At 45.1% G+C, this 23,311-nt stretch overlaps 1 protein-coding gene across 8 annotated transcripts in view; it reads left to right on the top strand.

Annotated features, from left to right (window-relative positions):
* zgc:66433 (DUF4592 domain-containing protein) overlaps positions 1-17,033 on the top strand; it is a 60,459-nt gene extending 43,426 nt beyond the window's left edge. For 7 of the 8 annotated variants that reach the window (XM_012864626.3, XM_012864619.3, XM_036127054.1 and 4 more), the window contains 12 exons: positions 4,527-4,667; positions 4,775-4,831; positions 7,824-7,979; positions 9,303-9,408; positions 10,834-11,110; positions 11,199-11,733; positions 11,967-13,152; positions 14,157-14,260; positions 14,375-14,531; positions 14,627-14,745; positions 14,940-15,036; positions 16,188-17,033. In XM_012864626.3, the coding sequence (XP_012720080.3) occupies positions 4,527-4,667; positions 4,775-4,831; positions 7,824-7,979; positions 9,303-9,408; positions 10,834-11,110; positions 11,199-11,733; positions 11,967-13,152; positions 14,157-14,260; positions 14,375-14,531; positions 14,627-14,745; positions 14,940-15,036; positions 16,188-16,624 (3,372 nt within the window). In that variant the 3' untranslated portion in view covers positions 16,625-17,033. The remainder of the gene's footprint in view (positions 1-4,526; positions 4,668-4,774; positions 4,832-7,823; positions 7,980-9,302; positions 9,409-10,833; positions 11,111-11,198; positions 11,734-11,966; positions 13,153-14,156; positions 14,261-14,374; positions 14,532-14,626; positions 14,746-14,939; positions 15,037-16,187) is intronic. The other variant, XM_012864634.3, reaches the window with a different exon arrangement.
* Positions 17,034-23,311: the final 6,278 nt, after the last annotated feature.

Genomic DNA, 23,311 nt, shown 5'->3' with positions numbered 1-23,311 from the left:
TCATTGATATTATTTAGTGTTGCTAAATTGTTTTAACTCTTTCGTAAATCGTAATTGAGTGTCAGGATACTTCAAAAGGGACATGCTAGCAAAATGTTAGCCTACGTTCTATGCTAATAGCATGTTAGCCTATTCCTGGGACCTTGAGAGCTAAAATAAATAAATAACAAAAACTCAAAGAAAATCACTTTATATTAAAGGGGAAGAGCATAAAGCAAAATAAAACAGACATTTTGGTTCTTTTAAGTCAATTCTTGCCTGAAGATTGGATGGAGACGAGCTGGAAAAAAAAAACGGATGCTAATGTTGCTTTATTCTCGCATACTTGTGTTAAAATTGGCTGTTTACATTCCCTGTATAAAAAGACAAATAACCTTTGGCTAGGTAGAAGCTTCAGGCGATACCCGGACCCAGAGGCTGTACAGGCTGTCCGACTCCACCAGGATGGCATAACAATGTGTGCCATTGCCTGGAGGCTTGCTGTGTCACCCAGCACACTCTCAGTAGCATGGAGGAGAGTCGAGGAGAGGACTCTAGGAGAGCTGGACAGGGTGGTCAGAGGTCCTCAACCCATCAGCAGGACTACTATCTGCTCATTTGTCCAATGAAGAACAGGATGCGTTCTGCCAGAGCTCTACAGAGTGACCTCCAGCGGGTCACTGGTGTGAATGTCTCTGACCAAACCATTAGAAACAGACTTCATGAGGGGGGCATGATGTTCTCTAGTGGACCCCATGCTCACTGCCCGGCACCGTGGAGCTCAGCTGGGATTTGCCAGAGAAACCAGAATTGGCAGGTTTTGCAGAGGGCACTCTGTTCTTTTCACAGATAAGACCAGGTTCGCTCTGAGCTCATCTAACAAACATAAAAGGGTCTGGAGAAGCTGCAGTGAACGTTATGCCGCCTTCAGCGTTGTCCAGCGTGATCCATTTGATGGTGGTTCAGTGTTGCTCTGGGGAGGCATCTCTATGGAGGGACGCACAGACCTGTGCTGGATAAATAATGGCACCCTGATTGCTATTTTGTATCAGGATGACATCCTTAGACCTAATGTTAGACCCTTTGCTAGTGCAGTGAATCCTAGGTTCCTCCTGGTGCTTGATAAGGCCCGGCCTCATGTAGCAAGAGTATGCAGACCACTGCAAAAACGGAACTAAAAAAAAGTAAAATGTTCTTAAAATTTGTGTATTTTTCCTTGATTTGAGCATGTAAATAAGATGATCTGCCAATAGAAGATTTCTGCACTTAAAATAGGAACAATTTAAGTGCAGGATGTCTAATTATCTTATTTTAGGGGTCAAAATACTCATTCCATTGACAGATAATCTTATTTACCTGCTCAAATCTAGGATAAAAACACTAATTTTAAGAACATTTTTACTTATTCTTACATCCGTTTTTGCAGTGAGATCCTAGAGGATGAAGGATCCGCTCACTGGCCTCCACACTCCCCTGACCTAAATCCTACAGAAAATCAACATAATGTTGAATAAATGTTGTTTGAAGCAACTTTAGCTCTCTGAGCCATAGCTGGAGCAAGCAGTGCTTTGTTTATTTTGGTGGCGTTAAGTGGAGGTTAATTTTAATTAGTATGAATATTAAACTCTGAACCTTTTACCATCTGTAGCAGTTTCTGATCCATACAGCAGCATGCCTGTGTCCAGGCTGGCTAGACAAGAGCTGTATTGTCTAGTAAATGACTCATTTACTTGTGCCTTTTGCACAAGTAAATGAGTCATTAAGAGTCTGTTAGAGGGCAGCATGGAGATAAGAAACCTGTTTGAGTTTCTATGATATCTGTTAGGAGAACACGCAGGATCTACAAGAACTTTCCCTGTCCAGTGCCAGTAAACCCTCCCTAAAAGCCCTGCATTGTTAATTATACAAGGACACAAAATGTAACCTCTGATGTAATTATTAAACGGGAAGTAAAACGTGGGGCTTCCCTGTCATCTGTAGACAGAAGGCGTGGAAATCACCTGTACTTCTGTGGAATCTAAATCTTTTAAAACATACAGTAAGTAATCTGGGCCCTGCAATTATCATGTAATGGAAGAAAAGTTTTTTATAAAGAAGGATCTGAAAAGTGTGGCATTAATTTGTATTTAGCCGGCATTATTCTGAAGTAGTTGTGACGTAGTTAATCACCAGAGCCCACCTGTGTGTAATTTAAGTATAAAAACAACCACTCTGTAAAGGCTTTAGAGACTCGATAGAGAACATTAAAGAACAAACAACCTGGGGAAAACCAAGGAACACAGCAGAGAGAAAACCTGTGAAGTGTGAAACGGCGTTGGGTTAGAAAACCGCAGGTCAACACCCAGCCAGGAGAACGACGAAATGGATTAGAAGAGAGCATATTAGGGTCGTACTAAAATCTCTAGCTCAATACAGAAGAAAAGTACTCAATGCCATTTTATACTGCTGCAGCATTTTCAGATTATTTCTAGTTAAAGAACAAAAAAATATAAGTAATTAGAATCTGGCAATATTGTAAGTTCCTTAATTAGGGATCAATTAATAAGCGGGGTAACCTGACAACAGCCAGCTGCATGTATCGCTCCGCCTAGCTCCACTCACATACATCTGGGACACGGCTGATTGAAAGTGATTTCCCCAACCAAATTTTTGGTCTGGCCAATCAGGACGCAGGGCGGGTGTTTCATGGATGTGACGTAGTGGAGAAGCCACCGTGAGATTCCAACAACAATGGCGGCTCGCATCGAGGAAGCAAGCGTTAGCATTGATGCGTTTTTTTTTTTTTTTTTTTTTTTTTTTTTTTTTTTTTTTTTTTTTTTTCTTTTTTTTGTTAGCATTGATGCTGCTATTTCTTCCGTGTTGTCCAATCTACCTAATATTGTTTCATTAAAAGAACATCAGAGAACGGCTCTTAAGGCTTTTGTTGGTGGAAACCATGTTTTCGCCCTTCTCCCGACCGGATTTGGCAAGTTTTGTTTTCCGGGGCGCGTACGCGGACGCGCAACGCGGACGCGTCCCCGGAGCGGTTAGCGGTTAGCGCGAACCATATAAGGAGACCTTTAGTCCTCAACGCGGTCGGCCCGGGATCGACTCCGACCCGCGGCGCTTTGCCCCCTGTCTTCCCCCTCTTCCTGTCAGCTCACTGTCAATAAAAGGTGTGCCACTACAGTGTTTCCCGCAGGAATTTGCTTATGCGAGGCGGACCGACTCGCGGAGCGGGGGGGGTGGACGACACGTTTTCCGCGGACCGGCTCGCGGAGCGGGGGAGGGGGGGGGGGGGGGTGGACGACACGTTTTCCGCGGACCGGCTCGCGGAGCGGGGGGGGGACGACGACACGTTTTCCGCGGCCGCCTCGCCAAGATAGCGCTGCGGGAAACCCTGCACTAGAGCCGCAAACACATTTAAAAAAAAAAAAAAAAAAAAAAAAAGGGTTTTTTTTTTTCCTGCGTCGGTCTCATCAGCGTCACAGGTTAGCTTCGGAGTGAGTGGTTGAAATAGCACGTCGATAAAGATGACAGACAAGTGGTTTATCCAATCATATGCAAGGAGTTTTGATAAGGCCCAGCCTTCAATAAAGGCAATCCCTATGGCGAGGTCCCAGATGTGAGTGGAGCTAGGCGGAGCGATACATGCAGCTGGCTGTTGTCAGGTTATAAGCGGGGGCCCATTCAGCTCTTTTTTTTTTTTTTTTTTTTACATGCAGTTATTTTATTAAAATTGCTCCTCTTTAGAGTGCAACTGTGGACCTCCACTTGCCTTTAGGTTTGCTCCTGATACAAATGATTGTCCCTACTGGGGGATGCGTAAAGGTTTAAATAAATTTAGTTTTAAAACAAACCTGGATCTGGCACATGCAAAACATTATTTTACAGTATAAATAAGGACGTGCTCCATGCCAATATACTCAGCAGCAGCCCGGCGTGATCTCTGTCTTTCTAGTAAATATGTCGCTGCATGCATGCTCTGAACGAGGGATTGCTGCAATGACACAATGACTCTCTGCGATCTGATGGGTGTCCGTAGACAGAAAAGCTTTGGCCAGTCAGAATGATTTGATTGAATTGACTTTGAGAAGTGCTTTGAGGTGACTTGTGTTGTGAACTGGCGCTATGCAAATAAACTGATTTGATTTAATTTCCTATAGTTGTCGACTACAGCAGCAGGGTTGGTTAATACAGGTTCCTACATTGGCTGAACTTGAAATTTGCTGTTTAACGACACTCTTCCTTTGCCAAAATGTAAGATCTCTTAATATGCAAAACTGGCCCCCAGCCCAAAAGGCCTGCAGCTGGAATTCTAGAGAAAGGTGGTTCTGCGAAGGTTTGACTCAGGGGGCCGGATTTAAAAAAAATAAATAAAAACGCACCACACTTCACAGATTTTAGTTGGGGAAAAGGGAAATTGAAAAACATGCGTCTCTTTTCTTCCACTTCACAAGAAAATGCACTGACGTTTGGGTTTGCAAGGTGCCAAAGTGTTAGCAAGGCGCCGGAAGATAGCCCTGAAAAGACGGGTTTGACAACCGCTGCTAATGCTTCGTCTACAGCTGCAGCTGAAGCAGGCCATCAGGCTGGGCTCTCCTCCGTCCTTGATGTGCGTGAAGAAGCCAGACGACGGCGGCACCATGTCCGAGGACGACGGCCTGCCCTGCAGCCCGCCTGACTACACGCCTCTCCATTCAGTCAAGGTAACCCACACCTGGGTATTCGCACCTGTGCCCTGCATGCGTCTCTTTGCCGAAGATGAGCGTGGGACGTTTCTGAATTTACGTTCTTTCTTGCTTTTTTTTCTCAGAGCAAAGCTGAGAGGAGCAGCTCGAACAGTCTGCACGGAATAGACAGCGACGAACAGGTGAAGGAACATTAAAAAGGCCAACGAGCTCGGTTAGACGGAGCGACACGGGCCACTGTAGGGTAGAAAGGTTGTCGGCTGGGACAAGAGTGGCCGTTGTGTGTCCTCGAGGCGAGCATCATGCTTTGAATAGATTCACGCGTCACCTAGAAGAAAACCTAGAAGAGTCCGGGCCTGTGTGTTGGAGGTTTGCGTCTTGGACCTGTCTGCTCATGTGATGGTGGTGGTGAACATCTCATGATCCGAGTTTAAATATTAAAGCGTGTCTCTTGGCCCCGGATGAAGGCATTCCTCGTGTAAGTGGACCTTTGCTCTCTCTCTGATTCTACACTTCAACGTTGTCTTGTTCTCTCGTTCGCTTCTTTGCCCTGCTTCCCGGTTCGTCTCCGGACGCTCCCAAAGCAACACTTCAGCCTCAGACCCCTCACGCGGCACCAGATGTGCCGAAAACCTCAGAGGAGGCTCAACCAGCACAGAACGGCAAATAAGCATTTAATGATAGTGCAGTTTGGGCAATTTTCAGAAGCGTTTCGGCCAGTCGTTTTGCTCACTGGGAAGAGTGACAAATGGCCCGCTAAAAGAAGACATGCTCACAAAAATGGAAAATAAGCCCTTCTGAAGAAGATTCCTCTAACGGGAGTGACGAGGAGCCAAATCAGACGGTGAAGATGGGTTCATGTGCGTTACAGGACTGAGCTGCAGGGTCTTGCAAAAGCATTCGTTGCCCTTTTTATTACAACCTTTCGTCATGTAACAACCCAACACTTTAATGCCTCTTATTGGGGTTTTATGTGCTTGATGGACACAAAATAGTGCGTAACTTTAAGGGGAAAGCATGTTAGACGGTTCTCAGCAGACTGGGCGTCACGGTGCCCAGCAAACACGGTGGTGGCAGTGGCATCCTGCGGGGATGATCTTAGAAGAGACGGGTACGCTGGTGAGCTCTAACCTGACGAGCCAGATGAATTTCGTTCCGCTTAGCTTCACTCACATCCATCTGGGACCTCTCCCATAGAGAGTGATTTCTTCAACCCATTTTATTGTCTGGCCAATCAGGACGCAGGGCTGGAGTTTCATAGATGTGACGTAGTGGAGAAGCGACCGTGAGACTGTTTCTTGATCTACCAAATGGCTCCTCTGGTAGTTAAGGAAATGGGACTAGTGCAGCACCCCATCGTTAACATCTTGTCCCCGCTGATTGCTCTCATAGAGGATCAGATCAGAGAGGCTGGAAAATTGGGTGTTACCGGTATGCAGCTGGGAGGAATAAACAAAAACGACTACTCTAGTAAGCCCATATTAATATCTAATGCTGGTCTCCTAAATCATACTTGCGTTGACATACGTCACGGGTTGGTTTCGGTGTGAGTGGTTGAAATAGCACGTCGATAAAGATGACAGACGAGTGGATTATCCAATCATATGCAAGGATTTTTGATAAGGCCCAGCCTTCTGAAACGCCATTCCTATGGATCAGTTCCAGATGGATGAGTGGAGCTAGGCGGAACGAAATCCATTTGGCTAGGGTCAGGTTAGGTGAGCGCTGGTGGGGACGGGAATCTCTTAGAGGCTGCAAAAGTCTTAAGACTGGGGTGGAGCTCGACTTTCCAGAAGGAGAACTTATTCTTTCGACGTTTAAGAGCTGGAAGCCTTGTTTTCAGTCTCGAAATGTTGTGGCGCCAGCCCTCAAAACGTGGCTCCCACACTGAAAAAGAAACTTAAAAAAAATCTCCTCTGCTCTCCCTCAGAATTAGCTCAGACTGAATGTCTCTTGCACAAATTGGATCCTTCTCCTGTTTGGATCCTTCTCCTTGCACTTTGACGTCTCTCCTGCCCGCCTTCTATAACGTGGGGGCACCACAAACGTCCAATCAAGAAGCTGATGTGCCTGAGCGTGTGCCAGCAGCACGGCTGTTTGTTGAATTGTGATGAAGTGGTGACCCATCCAGGGTGAAACCCACTTTTCCCCCAATCAACGCTGGAGACGGTCCCCAGCCCCACCCCTCAGTGGATACAGCGGGCTTAGCCAACGGATGATCCATTCCGGTATCATTGCACCGGGCTGAAAAAAGAAATCCCTCAGGTAATAAGTCTGCAAAGAATTAGCAGCCGGGTTAGGTTTGATTTCAAACATGTTCCATTCAGATTTAATGGCAGGTTAGCATCTGTATTTCTCTACATATGGAAATAAAAGAGGCGAATACTGGATCTCTCTCATTTCTGAATCGAACTTTGTTTCAGTTCTTGTGACTCCTTACAGCACCAACCCGCGTCTGTAACACCGTAAGTAGCTGTCCTGTGCTGGCGGTGCGATGCTGGGCAATGCTGCTCAGGGTGCGTACGCCTATGTCTTGGTCCTCTTCGCTGCTCCTCTAACCTTAGACGGGGGCGTGCAGGTTGACCTACTCTTCCTCCGTGTTTCTTCGTGTTTCCGGGCCCTTTTCGTCTCGTTTGCAGCCGCTGCGGTATCACGCCGACCTGCTGTATGTGTGTCTGTGTGTTGGGGGGGTTGCATTCCGATGGTTAGTTTTGCAGTCAGCGTGTCTGCTTTTAGTTACAGTGCTCTGATTCGACACGCCTCTGCAGCTCCCGCTGGCGTCTTTCTGTTGCGAGGACGTTCTGTTGCTTTACATTTCATCCTCCGCAGACTCCCCATCGATTGGCGGCCCCTCGGCTACGTCCGAAGCACCACTAACCTTTAGGAAGCGTTCTGGTGTCGTCTTGGGTCCAACACAAGAGTTTCTCTTGGTCAAAGCAACATTTTTCTGCACCACTCTGGTGGAGAATTTGGGCGGCTGTGTGCTGACTTTCTGAAAATGATGTCCAGTCCACCAAATGGATGGGTGGATAAAGGGCTTCCCCAGTAGTATAGGCCAAAAATATCAAGCGGTTCCCTTTACTCGTGCTGATAAATGCTGAGAAAGTGGGCCTTCTGTCAATACGTTCCGTGGGAAACGCTTTGCCGAAACCTTCTGTCTCCTTCTGCTGCCAGCTTTCCTGCTCAGCCTCCAGCGGAGCCGTGAGCCCCCTGGTGGTTCCCGGGGACTTCAGCCAGCCGGCCAGTCCCTTCGTCTGTCTGGATAACGCTGCCGCCAAGCACAAGCTGGGCCTGAGATACAAAGCCTGCCACAAGAGGAAACCTGCCCGTGTAAGACGCACACACACACACACACACACACACACACACACACACACCCTGCATGACCCAGAAGGCTCCGGGGGCTAGTTTATTTTGAATGGGGGTCAAAAATATAGAGATTTTACTCTTTTTTTTTTTTTTTTCCCTCCCCGGTTTGTGGTCACAGCCATAGACTCAGTAAAGTAACTGAAGGGAAACTTCTAAACCAAACAAAACTACTTCTGTTTAAATGTAATAAACTGAATATTTAATAAGACGATGATTCTTTTTCTGGTGACAAAAACTGACTTCAGCCAGTTTCAAATGTGTTTACATAAAGGGTTTATTAAGCACGAAAATGTGTGCAGAAGCTCACAAGACGAGATGTTACACGATATGGGGGTCCACGATGAGACGGGATTTTAGGAAATGTTTCAACCCCGCGTCCGCCAGGGCTGGTCAAGGCTCCGTCCCGTTTTCCCGTTGCCTGAAGCCCCCCACCTTCTTACTGGAGGGTTCAAAGGATTGTAGGCTTGGTCTCTGGTAGCTTGGAGGCTAGCTGTTGGTATTTCAGCTCTATGTTATGGGATAGGGCTGGACGATATAGAAAAAAAAAGCATGTCGATAAAATTGAAATCATATTGATCAATATCGATAATTATCAACAAATTCAAAACATGTATTTTAAGTGCATCCCTGGCCATTTTATGCTGTTGCTTAGCGACCTATTTTACATACAGAAAACACATTAACACTGAATTCAAACTCAACCCTTTATTCAACCAACTTTTTACCAAAACTGCAGGTTTTTAAAAAAGAAAAAGAACGTGTGCTCTAAGAACACTTTGAAGGGGGCGGAGCTTGGTTCCTGTGTCTGCGTTTTGATTGGTAGGGAGGAGGTAACGACTGTGATATTAACCTACATGATAGGCTAGAATGTAGAAGGAAGGAAAACTATTATTCTATTGAACTTTTTATTGACCCTTTTTTTTTTTCTATCATCAATTTACGTCTATCGATCGATTATATATCGTTATTGAATTATCGTCCAGCCCTATTATGGGATGCAACCAGTCAATCCTACAAAACAAATGTACAAGAGGATTTATTGACTGGATGTGTGCAGATTTTAATCTAATCTCGCTGTAATCCTTTTTTCCCGTGAAGTGATTTTCTGCTAATCGAATGCACTGGTCGTATTCAGTTGGGTAATCATAACTAAATTAGCAGAATCCAGGCGAAGCTGGCCCTGTTGTTTAATCTGTTTCCTCATGCTATTTTTGTTGATGCTCATGTAAGTAGCAGCCGATGATGATGATGATGATGAAGAGCTGATGTCTGATGTCTGTGCAGAGGCTCGAGCTGAAAACGGAGGGGGACTCTGCGGCGGAGGAGGAGATGACGGCCTCCGTAACAGAAGCAGATGCTTTGGAGGAACGGGAACAGCAGAAGGCAGAAGGTCAGAGCTGTCCGTTGATCAGCAACGCCTTTATTAAGGACCTCAGCAGTTTCTGAAGGCTGAAAGCAAATCGTAGTTTCACTGGCTTGTTTATTTTCTTATCTTAACATATTCAAAGTAAAACCTGAGGCAAGCCATCCATTTTTAAAATGAACTAAAAGTTTAATAGTTTTATTTTAATACCCTTATCACAATGACACAACAATATATAGCAGGCGGTTTAAAAAGTTAGATTTAAATCATATGATTTGATTTTTCTAAAAAAAAAATAATAATAATAATTAAAAACGGTAACGTAAACACAACCTAAAACCATTATAAGCTTTGAATTCAAGTATGTAGACACACTTGAAAACAGAATGCAACCGCAACAGAATGAAAACTATAGGTTTTGTCTATTTTTATTTCAATATAAAGGCTAACTAAAAGCAAAACAGAGGTTGCTTATATCTTGTTAAAAAGAAAATCCAAGTATGCAGTCAAATAGGCAAATCCTGGACAGGTTGTGTATTTTGTGGGAACTTTTCAATATTTATGATTTCTCCTCTTTAAGCCTCATTTGCCTTTTAAACCAAGTAAAACACTCTCTTTAGAACATTTAGTAGAACAATTAGTTCCCATTAAAATGTTGTTTTTTTTAATGCAATTCCATCCCACTTTGACGGGGTTTTTTTTTATAACCTGAATTTAAAAATTTTATTAAAAGGTAAAATTGTAATATTTATTTATCTATTAGGTTCTTTATTTCTTGTTGTTTTTTTCACCAGCTAGAGAATATTTTTAATTTACTGTCAATCTCCCAACTAGCATATTCCTCCATATGGGGAGCAAACCCTCTATCTCTGTTGTAACACGTTTTATATTTCTTTTTTTCCGTGTCTATTGTAGTTGGCATGCAGTAAAAAAAAAAAATCTAAATGGGACCGGTCACTTTGACAAAATAGTGTGACTCTAAATTTAAAAACCAAATGTTTCCTTTTTAAAATTTCCTGAATTAAGTTACATTTTTGGTTTAAAAAAATTTACAATTGTTATGGGCTTTCCAGATAAAATAGAAATGTTGTCAAATGTTGCTGCACTAAGAATAAAAAATAAAATAAACTTGTGTACAAAATAGAGAGGGAGATTTTGCTTCCTCAATATGACATGCAAGGGGTTATGAATGAGAATATTTCATAAATGTATGAGTAAACATGTTACCTTTGCTGCTGGTACACCTGAACTTCCCACTGTGGGACAATAAAGGATCATTCTATTCTATTCTAATGAGGACTGGAGCTGATGATGAAATTCGTAAAAATTAAAACCTAGAAAAACGTTGATACATAAATATACCATGGTGGTCTTTAAAGGAGCATTTTTGTTGTTTTTGCCTGTCTGAAGCTACTATGATGCTTAGGAACTCTGTTTCTGTCTGTGACTCAGAAGAAAGCGAGGATCAGCTGAAGCCTCCAGCAGAAAGCGAAGAGGAGCAGGAGGAGCAGGAGGAGGAGGAGGAGGACAACCCAAAAAAGGATTCCTCAAGATTCCTTCCTGGGGATAAAGAGGGAGAAGATGAGCCGGAAGCAGAGCAGGATGTTTCTCACGCCCCAGACGCTTCCTGTCCTCTGGACTCCAGTCTCTCGGAGGAGGAGGCCTCTGATGATCAGCATGCTCCCTCCTCCAGTACCAGCTCCAGATCCTCCTCTCTGGACACTCCCAGGTGCTTGGACCTCATTTCCTCCTGCCGGTACGGCCGCTTGTGTGGCTCAACCTCCCCTCAAACTAAACTTGCTGCTCTTTCCTTCTAGTGGTTCGCCAGAGCCCCCTGCTGGTCAGAAGGAGTCGCCGACACGTCCTCCAGGCTTCTCCAGCGCGGCTGACGACCGCTCTGAAAGTGGCTCTTCATCGGGCGACGAAGACGCGGCGCAGGAAAGCAGGGAGGATGAGAGCTCGTTCTTAGACGAGGTGCTGAGCTCCTTGAAGAGCTCTCGCTCGCCCGATGTGGAGATCAGCGGCGTTGTTCTGGAGATGGATGAGACGGAGGAGGAGGAGGAGGAAGAGGAGGAGGAAAAAGTGATGGAGATTGATGAAAGAGTGGGGATGAAGAGCGAGGAAGCAGAAGTGGCCCGGCCCACTGATTGCGAGGCTGTTGTTTTGTGTTCGGTCATGTCTGATCACACTGCCCGGGAGGAAGAGGAGGAGGAGGAGGAGGAGGAGGAGGGTCTTCTTCGGTCTCCGCAAGAGGAAGACGTTGCACTAGAAGAGGAGCTGAAAAGCACTGAGGAGGAAGAGGAGGAGGAGGAGGAGGAGGAAATAGTTGTGGAGCGATTCATTCAACTCAGTGTAAGTGTTACTGAATATTGTCGATAGTAATTTCCCATGGAATGATTTTTATTGCCTCGCCTTTTTTTTTCAGCTACCTGCAGCTAAGACCAAATATTGTAATAATACTTTATCTGATTTGACCGACAGCAAATTCGTCAGTAGCACGTTTCTCCGTTTGTCGGAAGCAAGAAAGCACAAAGCGCCGTGTTAGAGCCTGATCACTGGCTGACGTTTGCACTCGTGTTTTCCAGGATGAGGAAGCTGGACAGGAAGAGGAGGCGGAAGAGGTTGAATCGGAGGAAGTAAACGACGCGGTTTCCTCACAGGCTGTAGGCCAGGAGGAGACCGAAGAAGAAAAGAGCAATGGTGAGGAAGAGGAGCCAGCAGAGGGGAGGAAGCAACCAGAAATTGTCGAGGAAGTGTGGGACCACGGGGAAGAGGAAGAGGAAGGAGCGGAGGCCGAGGAGGAAGGGAAAGGGGATGAAGAGGAAATGACCGAGCTGATCCATGACCTGAAAGATGAGGAGGTTCAGAGCGGCTCTCCTATTCAGGGTCCAGGTGAAGGAGGCACACATGACGCCGCCGCCACAGATACCGATGATCAAACACTTTCCAGAACCAATGAGGGCCGGGAAGATGTCAGCGAGAACTCTGGAGCTGAAGAGGAAGTAGAAGAGGTCGAGCTCAAGGATCACGAATCAGAAGAGGAAGCAGAACAAGAAGTGGGAAGAAGCCCTTCAGATGCACATGAGGGTGGAGACGACCCGGCGCAGGAAAAGGATGAACCCAGTCCCCTCGTAGATGTGAAACCTGCAGAAGCCGAGGAACCAGGCGACGCTTTCCCCAAACTTCCTCCTCTGCTAATTTCCGAGTCCCGTTCAGAGGGAAGTCCCCTCAGCTCCCCCAGTAAGACCTCTACCGTACACATTAACCTGGTCTCCCCCACCTCAGAGAAACCCGCCTCTCCATTCCAGCTGGGTCCAGCTGCTGCCAGTCCCAGAGACGCTGTCACAGAGTCTCTCAGTCCTGCGGTGGAGCCCCCAGAGTCAAACAGGCTGTCTGCTACCGAAGAGCACCCAGAGGCTGCGGAAGGTTCAGAGGGAAAAGAAGAGCGATCTGTTCAGGAGCAGAGCGCATCAGGCCCCGCGTCTGTGCAGGAGGCGCCGACGGATCAGAGTAAGGTCCGCTTCACCATCGCCCCCGCGTGGCAGAGGCTACAGACTCCCCCCGCCTCCCCGTCTGACGCACCCGCACCCCAAGAAGCCGAGGTGGAGCCTGCGGGTCTGAAGGATGCGGATGTGAACGCAGAATCCGGCGGCCCGGTGAAGGCTGAGCCGGTGCTGAGTCCAGGCAGAGGGAGGAGCTCTGGGAGCTTCAGACTGCAGAGCTCTGCGCCGGCGTCTCCAGCCGAAGCCCACGCCGCAGCAGGAGCATCAGGTCAGGACACCGACGCCTTCACGGGCGTCAGGGTTTAGGTTTCTGTCATTTCAGCGCCTTTACTTTTGCTCTTGACGTGGGTGAATACTCCTGTCCCCTCCCAGAGATCCTGCTGCTTTTGTAAAGCTCTGTTCTGCTCGTTTTGGTTTTAACAAACGCTGCTTTCTTTAACTTGACAAATACAGAAACAGTACAATGATCCAGATTATCTGTACAAATTAGACTTAACAAATGATATCATATCTTCTTCATGAGACATGTATAACATTATCACACGGAGTGATCAGTTTTAATCATTTATTTCTTTTCATTTTGGTATTCATGACATGCAGCCACTTTCTCTGAAAATGCTGTTAATACATTGGATCAGATGAAAAAAGGATTTTATGACCCAATGTTGTTTTCTGGTCTGCTCCAGGAGGTGTCCAGACCTTTCATCACGTGGGCCAAAACCCTCAGGTCAAAAGTACTCGAGGACCAAAAGATCATTTTAAAAAATAAAAAATAAGCTAAAGTTACTTAAAAATGATGTTATGAATTTATTTTATTACCTGCTCCACAACATATAGGCATGCAATATTTTAATTAAACAAATGAGTCCGATTTTTCTGTAGGAAAGGGATGCGATCGTTGCGGATCCACATTTGCCGTCTCAAAAGACGGTTATCCAGTCTGCACATTCTTTTGGGCTCATTTGACGAAATAAAAATATATATATATTCGACTGTAAGAAGATTTGAACGTCAATCATTTTAACAGACTAAAAGCCTCCTTCTGCATCAATCTCCTGCACTGGTTGGCTCAAAGCCTTCTTGATTTGCAGTTGAAGCTGATTAACGGGTGGCACGCTGTTCCTCCCTCAGTAACAACATCCACATCCAGGTGTTGTCACAGCGACCTGCGCGATGCGTTCACTGACCAGAGGAAAGACGGGGGGGTTTTACTAGCATCTACTGTGCGCAGGGGGGCCTGTTGGAAGTGACTCTGACTTGTTCACTCTGCAGAGAGCGCCGCAGGAGCGGAGGCGAACCCCGACAGTCCTTTCGGCGTTCGACTGAGGAAGACGTCGGCTCTGCTCCGGCTCAGCTCAGAAGAGGGGAATTCGGAGGTGATTAACACAAAACAGGAAACAAAACATGATCCGAGCTTTTCACTTCTTGCTGATAATTGAGCAAAATGTTATCTTTACCCTCTTTTTTCCCTAATTGTCATGCCGCCTCAGGTTGAGTCGCCAACACATGTACCCTCCTGTAAAGCTGCGTCACCCCAACCAATCACCAGCAAGCCCTCCATAAGCCACCCAACCAGCAACAAGCCCGCTCTTCCCAAAAAACCAGATGTCCACGGGGACGCCGGGCTCAAGCTGAGACGGATCTCAGGTCTGCGCCGCTGACTCGTCCCTCGCCCGTCGGCACCGCGGACGTGTAGGTCACCGCGCCTGACCCTGTCTGTCTGCTGTCTTGTGTCCGTCCAGAGCCGGCTGCTCCTCGAGGCGCGCCCGGTGGATCGGACCCTCCCAGCTGGATCTCTGTGGCCAAGCAGAAACAGAAGGTCTATAAAGAAACCCCGCTGAACGAGATGACGGTCAAGAAGGTAATCCTCGTTGTCCAGGAGGCCGAACTTTCCGTAACGCCAGCCTGTTAACGGTGCTTTCTTTCATACACCGGCATGTAGTGCAGAAATATGAAGCAAGGAAAACGGCACATTATTTTATTTTACAATGAACAAAGTGACCCCAGTAGTCTGGTAACCCGGTGCAGGATGTTAACGGAGCTCTTTGTCATCAGGAGGAACAGGAGAAGAAGTCTGCGTTGCCCACCAGCGTCGGCTCGGCTGCCAGCAGGGAGCAGAGCACCAGCAAACCGGCCGAGCCCGCCAGCAAAGGTCAGCGTCTGCAAACACGCCAAAAGACAGAGAGCGCTGCCGTTATCCTACAAAGTGCTCAATGGACCAGATGCTTTACAGTTGCATAGTTTGCAGCTTTGCTTCATGGATGTGGACTCACTGGAGCAATACTGCCCTCGTGTGGCCGACATCAGCCCCTGTTACGCTGACCAAACCCGATGTGTCGGCGCATGTGTCGGTCTCATAGAGCGAAACCCGTGTCGATGTGTGTATTGCTACGGAAAAGTCACGTGACCGATACAGGAACTGTTTCGAACAGACTGACGCGCCAAACTGTTTCTGTTCCCTCAAAGCTGCACGCATGTGCATTCGCGCAAAGCAGCGCACACAGCAAAGCTATGCTGCGCAGTAAATAAAATCCAAGGTGAACTGTAAACAAAATAATGGTTAATAATGGTTAATTTTTAACCATTTTGCAACTCTGGTGTGATGGTGTTGTACCACAGTCTCGCTCTGTGAGCGCAAGGTGCTGATCGGAGCGGACCACTGATGAATGGGTTGGGCAGACGCCTTTATGGTTGGGCGGGTTGCGCTGTGCGTCTTTGTTCTGAGCGTCGTTTCAGAAAAAAACGGCTGATCTACACTGAGTAGAAAGCTGCTACTCTGAGTAGTTCTTCCTCCCTTTGTCATACTCAGCATGTCCGATTTCAGAACAGATGATATTAGTCAGGTAACTAAACACAGCGCCCGATCAACCATTTGTAAAAAATAAAAAAGCCAGTCCACAAGCATCCTCCTTCACATTATTTATTTGGGTTATTAAAAAAAACCAAATATATGTTTAATTCAAATGAAAATATAAAATAATACAATGCAACATACAATGATTTAAATTGTATTGTGTATACTTGGTCATCAAATCAGTGTCAGTTAACTCTGACAACCAGGTAGCCTGTAGTGATTTTTAAGGTCCAGCAGGTGTCAGTATTCAGTGACACAGTATCGACACAGTATCGGCACAGAGTGGCAATTTGTCAAAACGTTTCATGACGCCTCATCGACCCATCACTACCAAACGGCATATTTTATATCATGATTATACATCAGCTGAAAGCTACAGACAAATACACGAGCTTCCTTTAGCACTGGGTCTGAAGACTTTCTTTGATTTTGTGTTTTTTTTCTTCCAGTTTCCGTAGAAAAGGAGACCAGAAGGACACATTCTGCTCCTACTCCGGTGCCCCCTCAGCCTCCGAAGCCCCCGCTTCAGAAGCCGCAGGTTCCCCCCGCCCCGGCCAAACCTACGCCCCCGCCGGACTCCCCTCACACGTCCCCCCCGTCTCCCGCTCCAAGGTCGGCGCCCTTAAAGTCTCCCGCTCCCACAGCCCCGTCTCCTCTCTCCAAAACCCCGCCGGTCCCCTCCCTGTCCTTTTCGCCGAGAGCCCGCCCCGGAGAAGCCCGCTCCCAGAGCTCCGGGGCTCCCCAGGCAGCCCGCGGCCCCCCAGCGAGGCTCGCCTCCCCCCGCTCTGCCGCAGGACGAGCCCCCCTGGATGGCGCTCGCCAAGAAGAAGGCCAAGGCCTGGAGCGAGATGCCGCAGATTGTTCAGTGACACCGGCCGTGGGTTGAAGAGGAATAAAGCGCCGCACTTGATTTGCACACCCGTTTTCCTATAACGTCGGCTTCAGGCTTTCTGGCTGGTGATTAACACGCACTCCCGCGGCTGAAAAGGGCCTCTGTTTAACCCCTCGCTTGCCCCACACGCGTTGCGCGGCCACGTCGTCTGCAGGGTTGGACCGCGGGTGTCCATGTATCCACGTTTCTTCAGAGCCCTGTCACCATGAAATAAGGTGCCCAGATGAGACGCACACAGCTGTGAAGACGACCTTCTTATCCAGCGAACAGTGCGGGATCATGGGAGAAAATGCTTGGACGGCAGCTGAAGGAAGGTGAACGGACGAGCTGAACGTTGTAGAAAGGAAATGTTAGACGTTGCTGCATTTCTGCTAGTCAACTCTCAAACCCATACCCCCCCCCCCCCACCCCCCCACCCCCTCCTTTGCAAGTGTGACTTCTCATCTCGGTGATGCATGCTGACTAAATGCTGATTCCTACCTAACATTACCTACAGGAGCTAAACTAACCCTGATTGCCGCATCAGCCGGTGCGGAGCGTGCGCTCTAATGTCAGCGTATATTCTGTTCCTCCTTTTCCTCTCGTACTTCCTGAGAACTTCCGTTGCTGTTGTTTTCGGTGCTTAGCCGCAGGATGAGCGCTTGCATCCCACATACGTCCGATATCTCCACCAAACCTCCTGTTCATGAGAGAAATAGCCATCGCCACGCTGACTGTCTGTGTGTTGGACTCTGGAGTTTGGAGGAGAGCAACAGGGCGAGCTTTGCTCACTTTTATTTACTTTTGTCTTACAGTAACCACAAATGTTACACTTCTTATTTTGTATCGCCTTTGGAGAAATTGTCTTGTACATAAAATGTACAGTAAAAAAAACAAAAACAAATGGAATCCCTTGTTCTTCTCTGTGTGTGTGTGTTTACTTTTTAGGTCTGTTAATCACGCAAAGTGGAGTAGTTGGGACTTGTACAAGTTTTCATACTTAAGGGTTTTGGTTTCTCTTTTTCTATATATTATAGCAGGTAGGAGTTTATCCCATTGTTGTGCATAATTGTGCAGTGGAAGGAGGAGAATGATGGATGCATTGATAGTCGGAGCGATACTAGAGAGGGGCCAACAGGGGCCAGTGCCCCTATAGAACCGGCCTTGGCTCTTGTTATGGCTCCTGTACTAAAGACATAATAATCAATATTTTTTTTATGATGATCTACACTGACAAAGAAACCATCACTGATTGGTCCCTTAGACCAATTACATTATTACCTTCACAGTTTTACTTTAACACTTATTTATTTTTCCCGTTTAGCTTCAGAAGTTTTCATCTGCTAGATCAGGAGTCTGCTGCTTTCAGCTCCAGAGACACAAGTGGCTCTTCTTCGGCTCTGGGCTCGCTTCATATATTGACAAGATTAAATATTGCCCCGTTTGTGTTTTTTTGTTTCATTCTTTTGTTCTGTGTCCCCAAGAAAAACCCTGGCCCCACCCTGGTAAATTTGGTCTATCCACGTCTTTGCACGTCAAGAGGCTGAATTTGTTTCAGTCAGATTGGAAGGGGAGTGCGTGTCTACAGCCATTTTCTTTTTGAAGTTTTTAATTGGATTCAGGTCTGGATGTTGACTGGTTCTGACACCTGAACAGGCCTTTATCAGAACCAGGCACATCAAACCCGAGGCCCGCGTGCCACACGCCACCTGCGATGCAATTTCACAAATGTGTTGGTTCTCACACTACACGTCCACGGCCCAAGATCCTCACCCTGATCTTTCCTTTTTCAGTGATTGATCAGAGCTCTCTGAGACGTTCAGACATTGTTTTGGAGCCCAAAACGTCTCACCCACCACGTCCTCCCTGACCCGCCCGCTGCGTCCCTTGGCTGCCATGATGCTGTTGGTTCTCTAATGTTCTCAACCCTGTGAGGCCTTCACAGAAGAGCTGGATTCCTTCTGATAATCCATTACATCCAGGTGGAGTCTGTTCACCAACTAGGTAGCTTATGAAGGCGTTCAGGGGCTGAATCCAAATGCACGCAACAATTTTCAGATTTTTAGTCTTCACTTGTGTCATTAGGCACTACTTTAGGCCACAAAATCCACTGGAGCTTTTTGTTGCAATATAAGAAAACGTGAAAAAGTAGTGTTTGTTTTTTTTAGCATATTTTGGCCTCTAGCCGAGCATTCAAGTGAATAAAAAGCCCTTAACATGGAATGAAACGGTGTCTCCCGACCCTCGGGGGAAAAAGAACAGGCCCAACTCTGTCGTTAGTAAAGACGAGTTTAATGTTTGACATCAATCATCTTCATGAATCACAGCTTTGTTTCTCTTCCTAGCAGAGGCTGTTATAGTTTACCGCTTTATAAATCATCTGGAAGTGTGTGTGTCTTCTACTTTTGACTGCTTATTGCTCTACTAGCCTGGTCTCTATTTTAACGATCAAATATCAATGGTGGAAGAAGGAAGTTGAACTATGTCTCTGCGGATCTAGAGACTGCTTGTTACACGTCGACAGGAGAGGACCTGTGTTCCTGCACGGGGAAATCAGGTGGGGAGCAGAAGTGAATGACGGTGGTGGAGGTATTTAAACGGACGGACAGTAGGGGGGGTGTGGTAGGAGAGAGAAATTCAAGATTTGGGGGGAGGGGGGTCTCAGATGACAGCGTGGCTCATAAGTTTACAAGCCCTGGCAGAATTTCTGATCTTTTTAAAAAATTTCCCAGGTGACTGATATTCCAAAAGCAGTTTTTCCCCATAAGGCTAGTGTTTGATGAAAATTTTTTTATCAAGCAAATATATATATATATATATATATATATATATATATATATATATATATATATATATATATATATATATATATATATATATATATATATATATATATATATATATATTGCCCAGAAAACACACTAGAAACCAGACACACCTGAGTTTAAATGACTTCTATCGATAAGCAGCCTCATCTGTGGTGTTTGCTTAGAATTTCTGTTTGGGTCAAAAAGGTCAGCGAGTTTCTGAGCGTCTGACCTCTGCTTGTTTCATAAGCTGCTGATGATGCATGATTCAGAACCATGTGGGAAAGCAAAGTTATCATTCAAAGGATCTGCAGCAATGGAGTTAACAAGACCGAGAATTTTATCTGTGAAAAAAGGTAAAAAAGAAAAAAAAAAAAAAAATGGCCGCAGCTGGAAAATGCAAAGGTTGTGGAGTGGCCGTCTCATGAGCCTCTGTTGGCTGACCTCAAACATGCAGCTCAGGCAGGACAGCCCAAGAACTCTGCCTCATCCAAATCTGCCACAAAACCTTCCCATACTCTCACTGATGTTAGAGGGGGCGGTGCTCTGTTGATCAGGGCCATTTGGCCTGTTTCTGCTCTCATTAGGATTTTAAAAAAGGGCAAACAAAATAATTTTGTGTGAATCAGAGGAAGACGGACCGACGAGTGAAAGCTGCAATAATTAGACGTTCTGAAGATGGATCTAACACGTTCACTTGTGATGCCATTCTCTGCTGGTTCAAACGGACGTCACCAGGACACGCCTAACCGAAGAATGTTGGAAATGATTATAGAGGGGAAAAAACAGGTCCTGGATTAAACAAACGATCATGGTGTCGTATCATCTCAACTCCTTTTTTTACTCTCTTAAAACCTCTGCAGTGCCTATAGAAAACTAGTCTTGGCACAGACGCACATCCAGCACATTCCTGTCTGTTTTTCTGTTACCCTCCATGAGAAGCTGACCCGAGGGGCCTGCAGCGTTCAATGCTTGCAGAAACGGACCCGAGGCAGTCTTTGCTTTGGAGATGATGCATGTTTAATGTGCGGGACGGGGAAGCTGTAACGGCTGAGCCGCCTACTTAAATTCTCCAGATGTCTTTTCTGGGTGAGTTAGGTAACGCTGACTGCTGGCTGGCCTACTTCTGATACCTGCATGGTCACATTCACGGGCCGGCTCCAAAGTCCGTCGGCCAGGATGTACGATACGTCCGCGCCCGTGCCAAGTATCCATGGCGATGACTGGTACTCGCTGACCTTCTCGTGTTCGTGTTATGTAACAAGCTGACTTGGCAGGAATCAGGCGAGCAAAGGGGGTAGTATCGGTGTCCCCTGAGGGCACTGTGCCCCTGAAGAAATAATTGAAAGTCGGTCGGGGGGGGGACTCAGAGGTGCAACTTTTGTGTTTTGAAAAGATAAAAATTTGTGGTGTATTACCCAACAACCAATAGTAGCTATGACTGATGAATGGCCAGCTGACAAATGAGTCCCAGAAGAGCCTGGAAATGGACTAGAGTGTGAAAGCATGAGCAAAACAGGAATAAATGAGGTAAAGGAAAACAAAACTTCTTTAATACTTTAACACTTTATGCTACACTAAAAGGCATTTATAAAAGACAACTTATAAAAGAATGGATCGCTCTTATGAGATCAGTGAACTTAAACATGGGACCGCGATTAGGATTCCCCCTGTGCATTACATATAAAGATTTGCAAATCTTTTTCCACCTATATTCTATTTAACACAGTACAAAGGCAAGAAATGGAATCTTCAAATTGATCAACTTTTTATTCTTTTCCTCATTATTCATTTTCAAATTTGATGCCCGCAACGTCTTGAAATTTTATTCATGCAAACTTAAACTGGCAACAAAGCAAGAAATTACAACTTCCAGAAACGGCAAAAAAAACTGTTTTAAACACGGTTTATTCGCCTGTAAGATCACATTTGTAGCAATAATTTTAAAGTAAGAGCTTGTTTCTGACTCTCAAAAATCCTTAAGTATGAAATATGCTGAATCAGTGTTTCTCCTGGTAACCCTTCCAATCAAGCTGTGCTTGATACATTTTTCTTGGATTTTATAAGGGGCAATCATGAACAGCCTGTCTTAGTCAGATTTAGGTCTACGTCCTGTTGTTTTTTTGATTATTGTTATTTATTTATTTTTAGTCTTATCAAATGGAGTCTAATCTTAAGGGTCCATTTCTTTAACTTGGAAACTTTCCCTTCAATAATCTTTTTTTCTTGAAGAAAGACATCATTTGGAGGTCACCTTAAAAGCATTCCCAGTTGGACAGGCAAAAGATATCGTGGCTGATATGTTTTCCCCTCGCGTTGTATCAACATGTTCCTGGTTGCCCTAGAACAAAAACTAAATAATTAAAATGAATAGTCAAAGCCTCTGCTTTTAGATTACAGGTGATATTACAGGTGACTACTTTGATTGACCAGCAGAAGATGGCTGCAACCTGCTCCCTGATCACTACTTTGAAACTATAAAGAAATTGCACCATAGAACAAAGAATACAGAAGGCCGTATTTACCGCACAAAAACAACAAAAAGCTATTTCTTTATTCACAGTTTATTACTTTATTTTAAAATATATTACAATGTAGTACTTCACTATAAAAAAAACAAAAGAAATATTAAAGCCAGCACATATTTATCTTATGCTAAATCGTAAATTGGTGATCTCCTGGGCTTACTCGTTTGGCAGGAGGTTTTTTCTAAAAGATGTTACGCTAAAATACTCGGTCAGTTCTTGAATACAACTTGAGGCGTCAGTATTTACAGATAAATCACTGGCTTTTTGAAAGCTCAAGATGTGGAACGATCCTATTGTCAACGCTTGGTGACTGAGTTGTTTTTTGTTTTTTTGTTGTTTTTTTATCAAACGGGAAATGGTGAAAAAAAAAAAAAGCTTTGAAATCCCAGTATTAAAGAACAAACCACCCTGAGCATTAAGAATATAATATGTCTATTTTCCATGTAATGGATGTTTTTTCCATTATTTGATTCGTGTACCACAAAAGATCTCTGCGATGCCCATAAATCCAATCCTGGCCTTCTGAATACATTCCTTGTACACTTCCTTGTTGCTCAACTGGATCATATTTTATAAACCAGGGCAGATTCCTAAGCCACAAATTTGAAAATATCCCTACTTTAGGTGACAAAAAAATAATGTTACATTGCTTTTGTATTGTTACTTTGTAAAGCACAAAACCTTTGATATTTGAAGCTGGTTGTGCTCTTCTGGAGATTTTAGTGGATGAAACAAAGTTTCAGACCGGCTAATGTGAGGGGCCAAAAAAACAGAAAAAAATGTCAGTTCAATGCGTAACAAATCTTGTGGCTATACCTTCTGCATTAAGAGCAGATTTGGTTTACCAAGCAGGCAGCTGTAGAGTAGGGCTTGTTTTAATTGAAATTAAAACAAAACTCAAACATTAAAAGTTTGTCATTTGCATCACATTGAAGTGTTTCCAGTTAAAATTTCATTCTCCTTTTGTTCATTTTAAATGCAACAAAAAAAACAGGAACAATTAAGCTAGCATAGCCGCAACAGCTAATGTTGCTGTGTTAGCCAGCTGCTAGCTTTCCTAAAATAACATTTATGGGATATTTCTTGTTCTTAAAGTCAGCATCTAGGTGTCAAATAAATTGCATTTACTAGTTACTTCTCTAGCACACAAACTGTAAAAATACAGTTAAAAAGTTGCCATTGAGAAGGATATGTTAACTGAATACAACATACATCAAAGCCAGGTATGGTACTGACACATTTCTGATGAGTGAAAATGTTAGAAAATTCATAAAGGTGTCTTTTCCCTATTTTTATTGTGCACAATGTTATTACTCTACAAGTTTAAATCTCCCAACTTTAGGACAATACAGACAATCCAGCCAAAA

Source organism: Fundulus heteroclitus, chromosome 23, assembly GCF_011125445.2.
Source record: "Fundulus heteroclitus isolate FHET01 chromosome 23, MU-UCD_Fhet_4.1, whole genome shotgun sequence".
In the NCBI taxonomy this organism is placed as follows: Eukaryota; Metazoa; Chordata; class Actinopteri; order Cyprinodontiformes; family Fundulidae; genus Fundulus; species Fundulus heteroclitus.
Note: the sequence above shows the minus strand (reverse complement) of the source record. Positions and strands in the feature narration are given on the sequence as shown.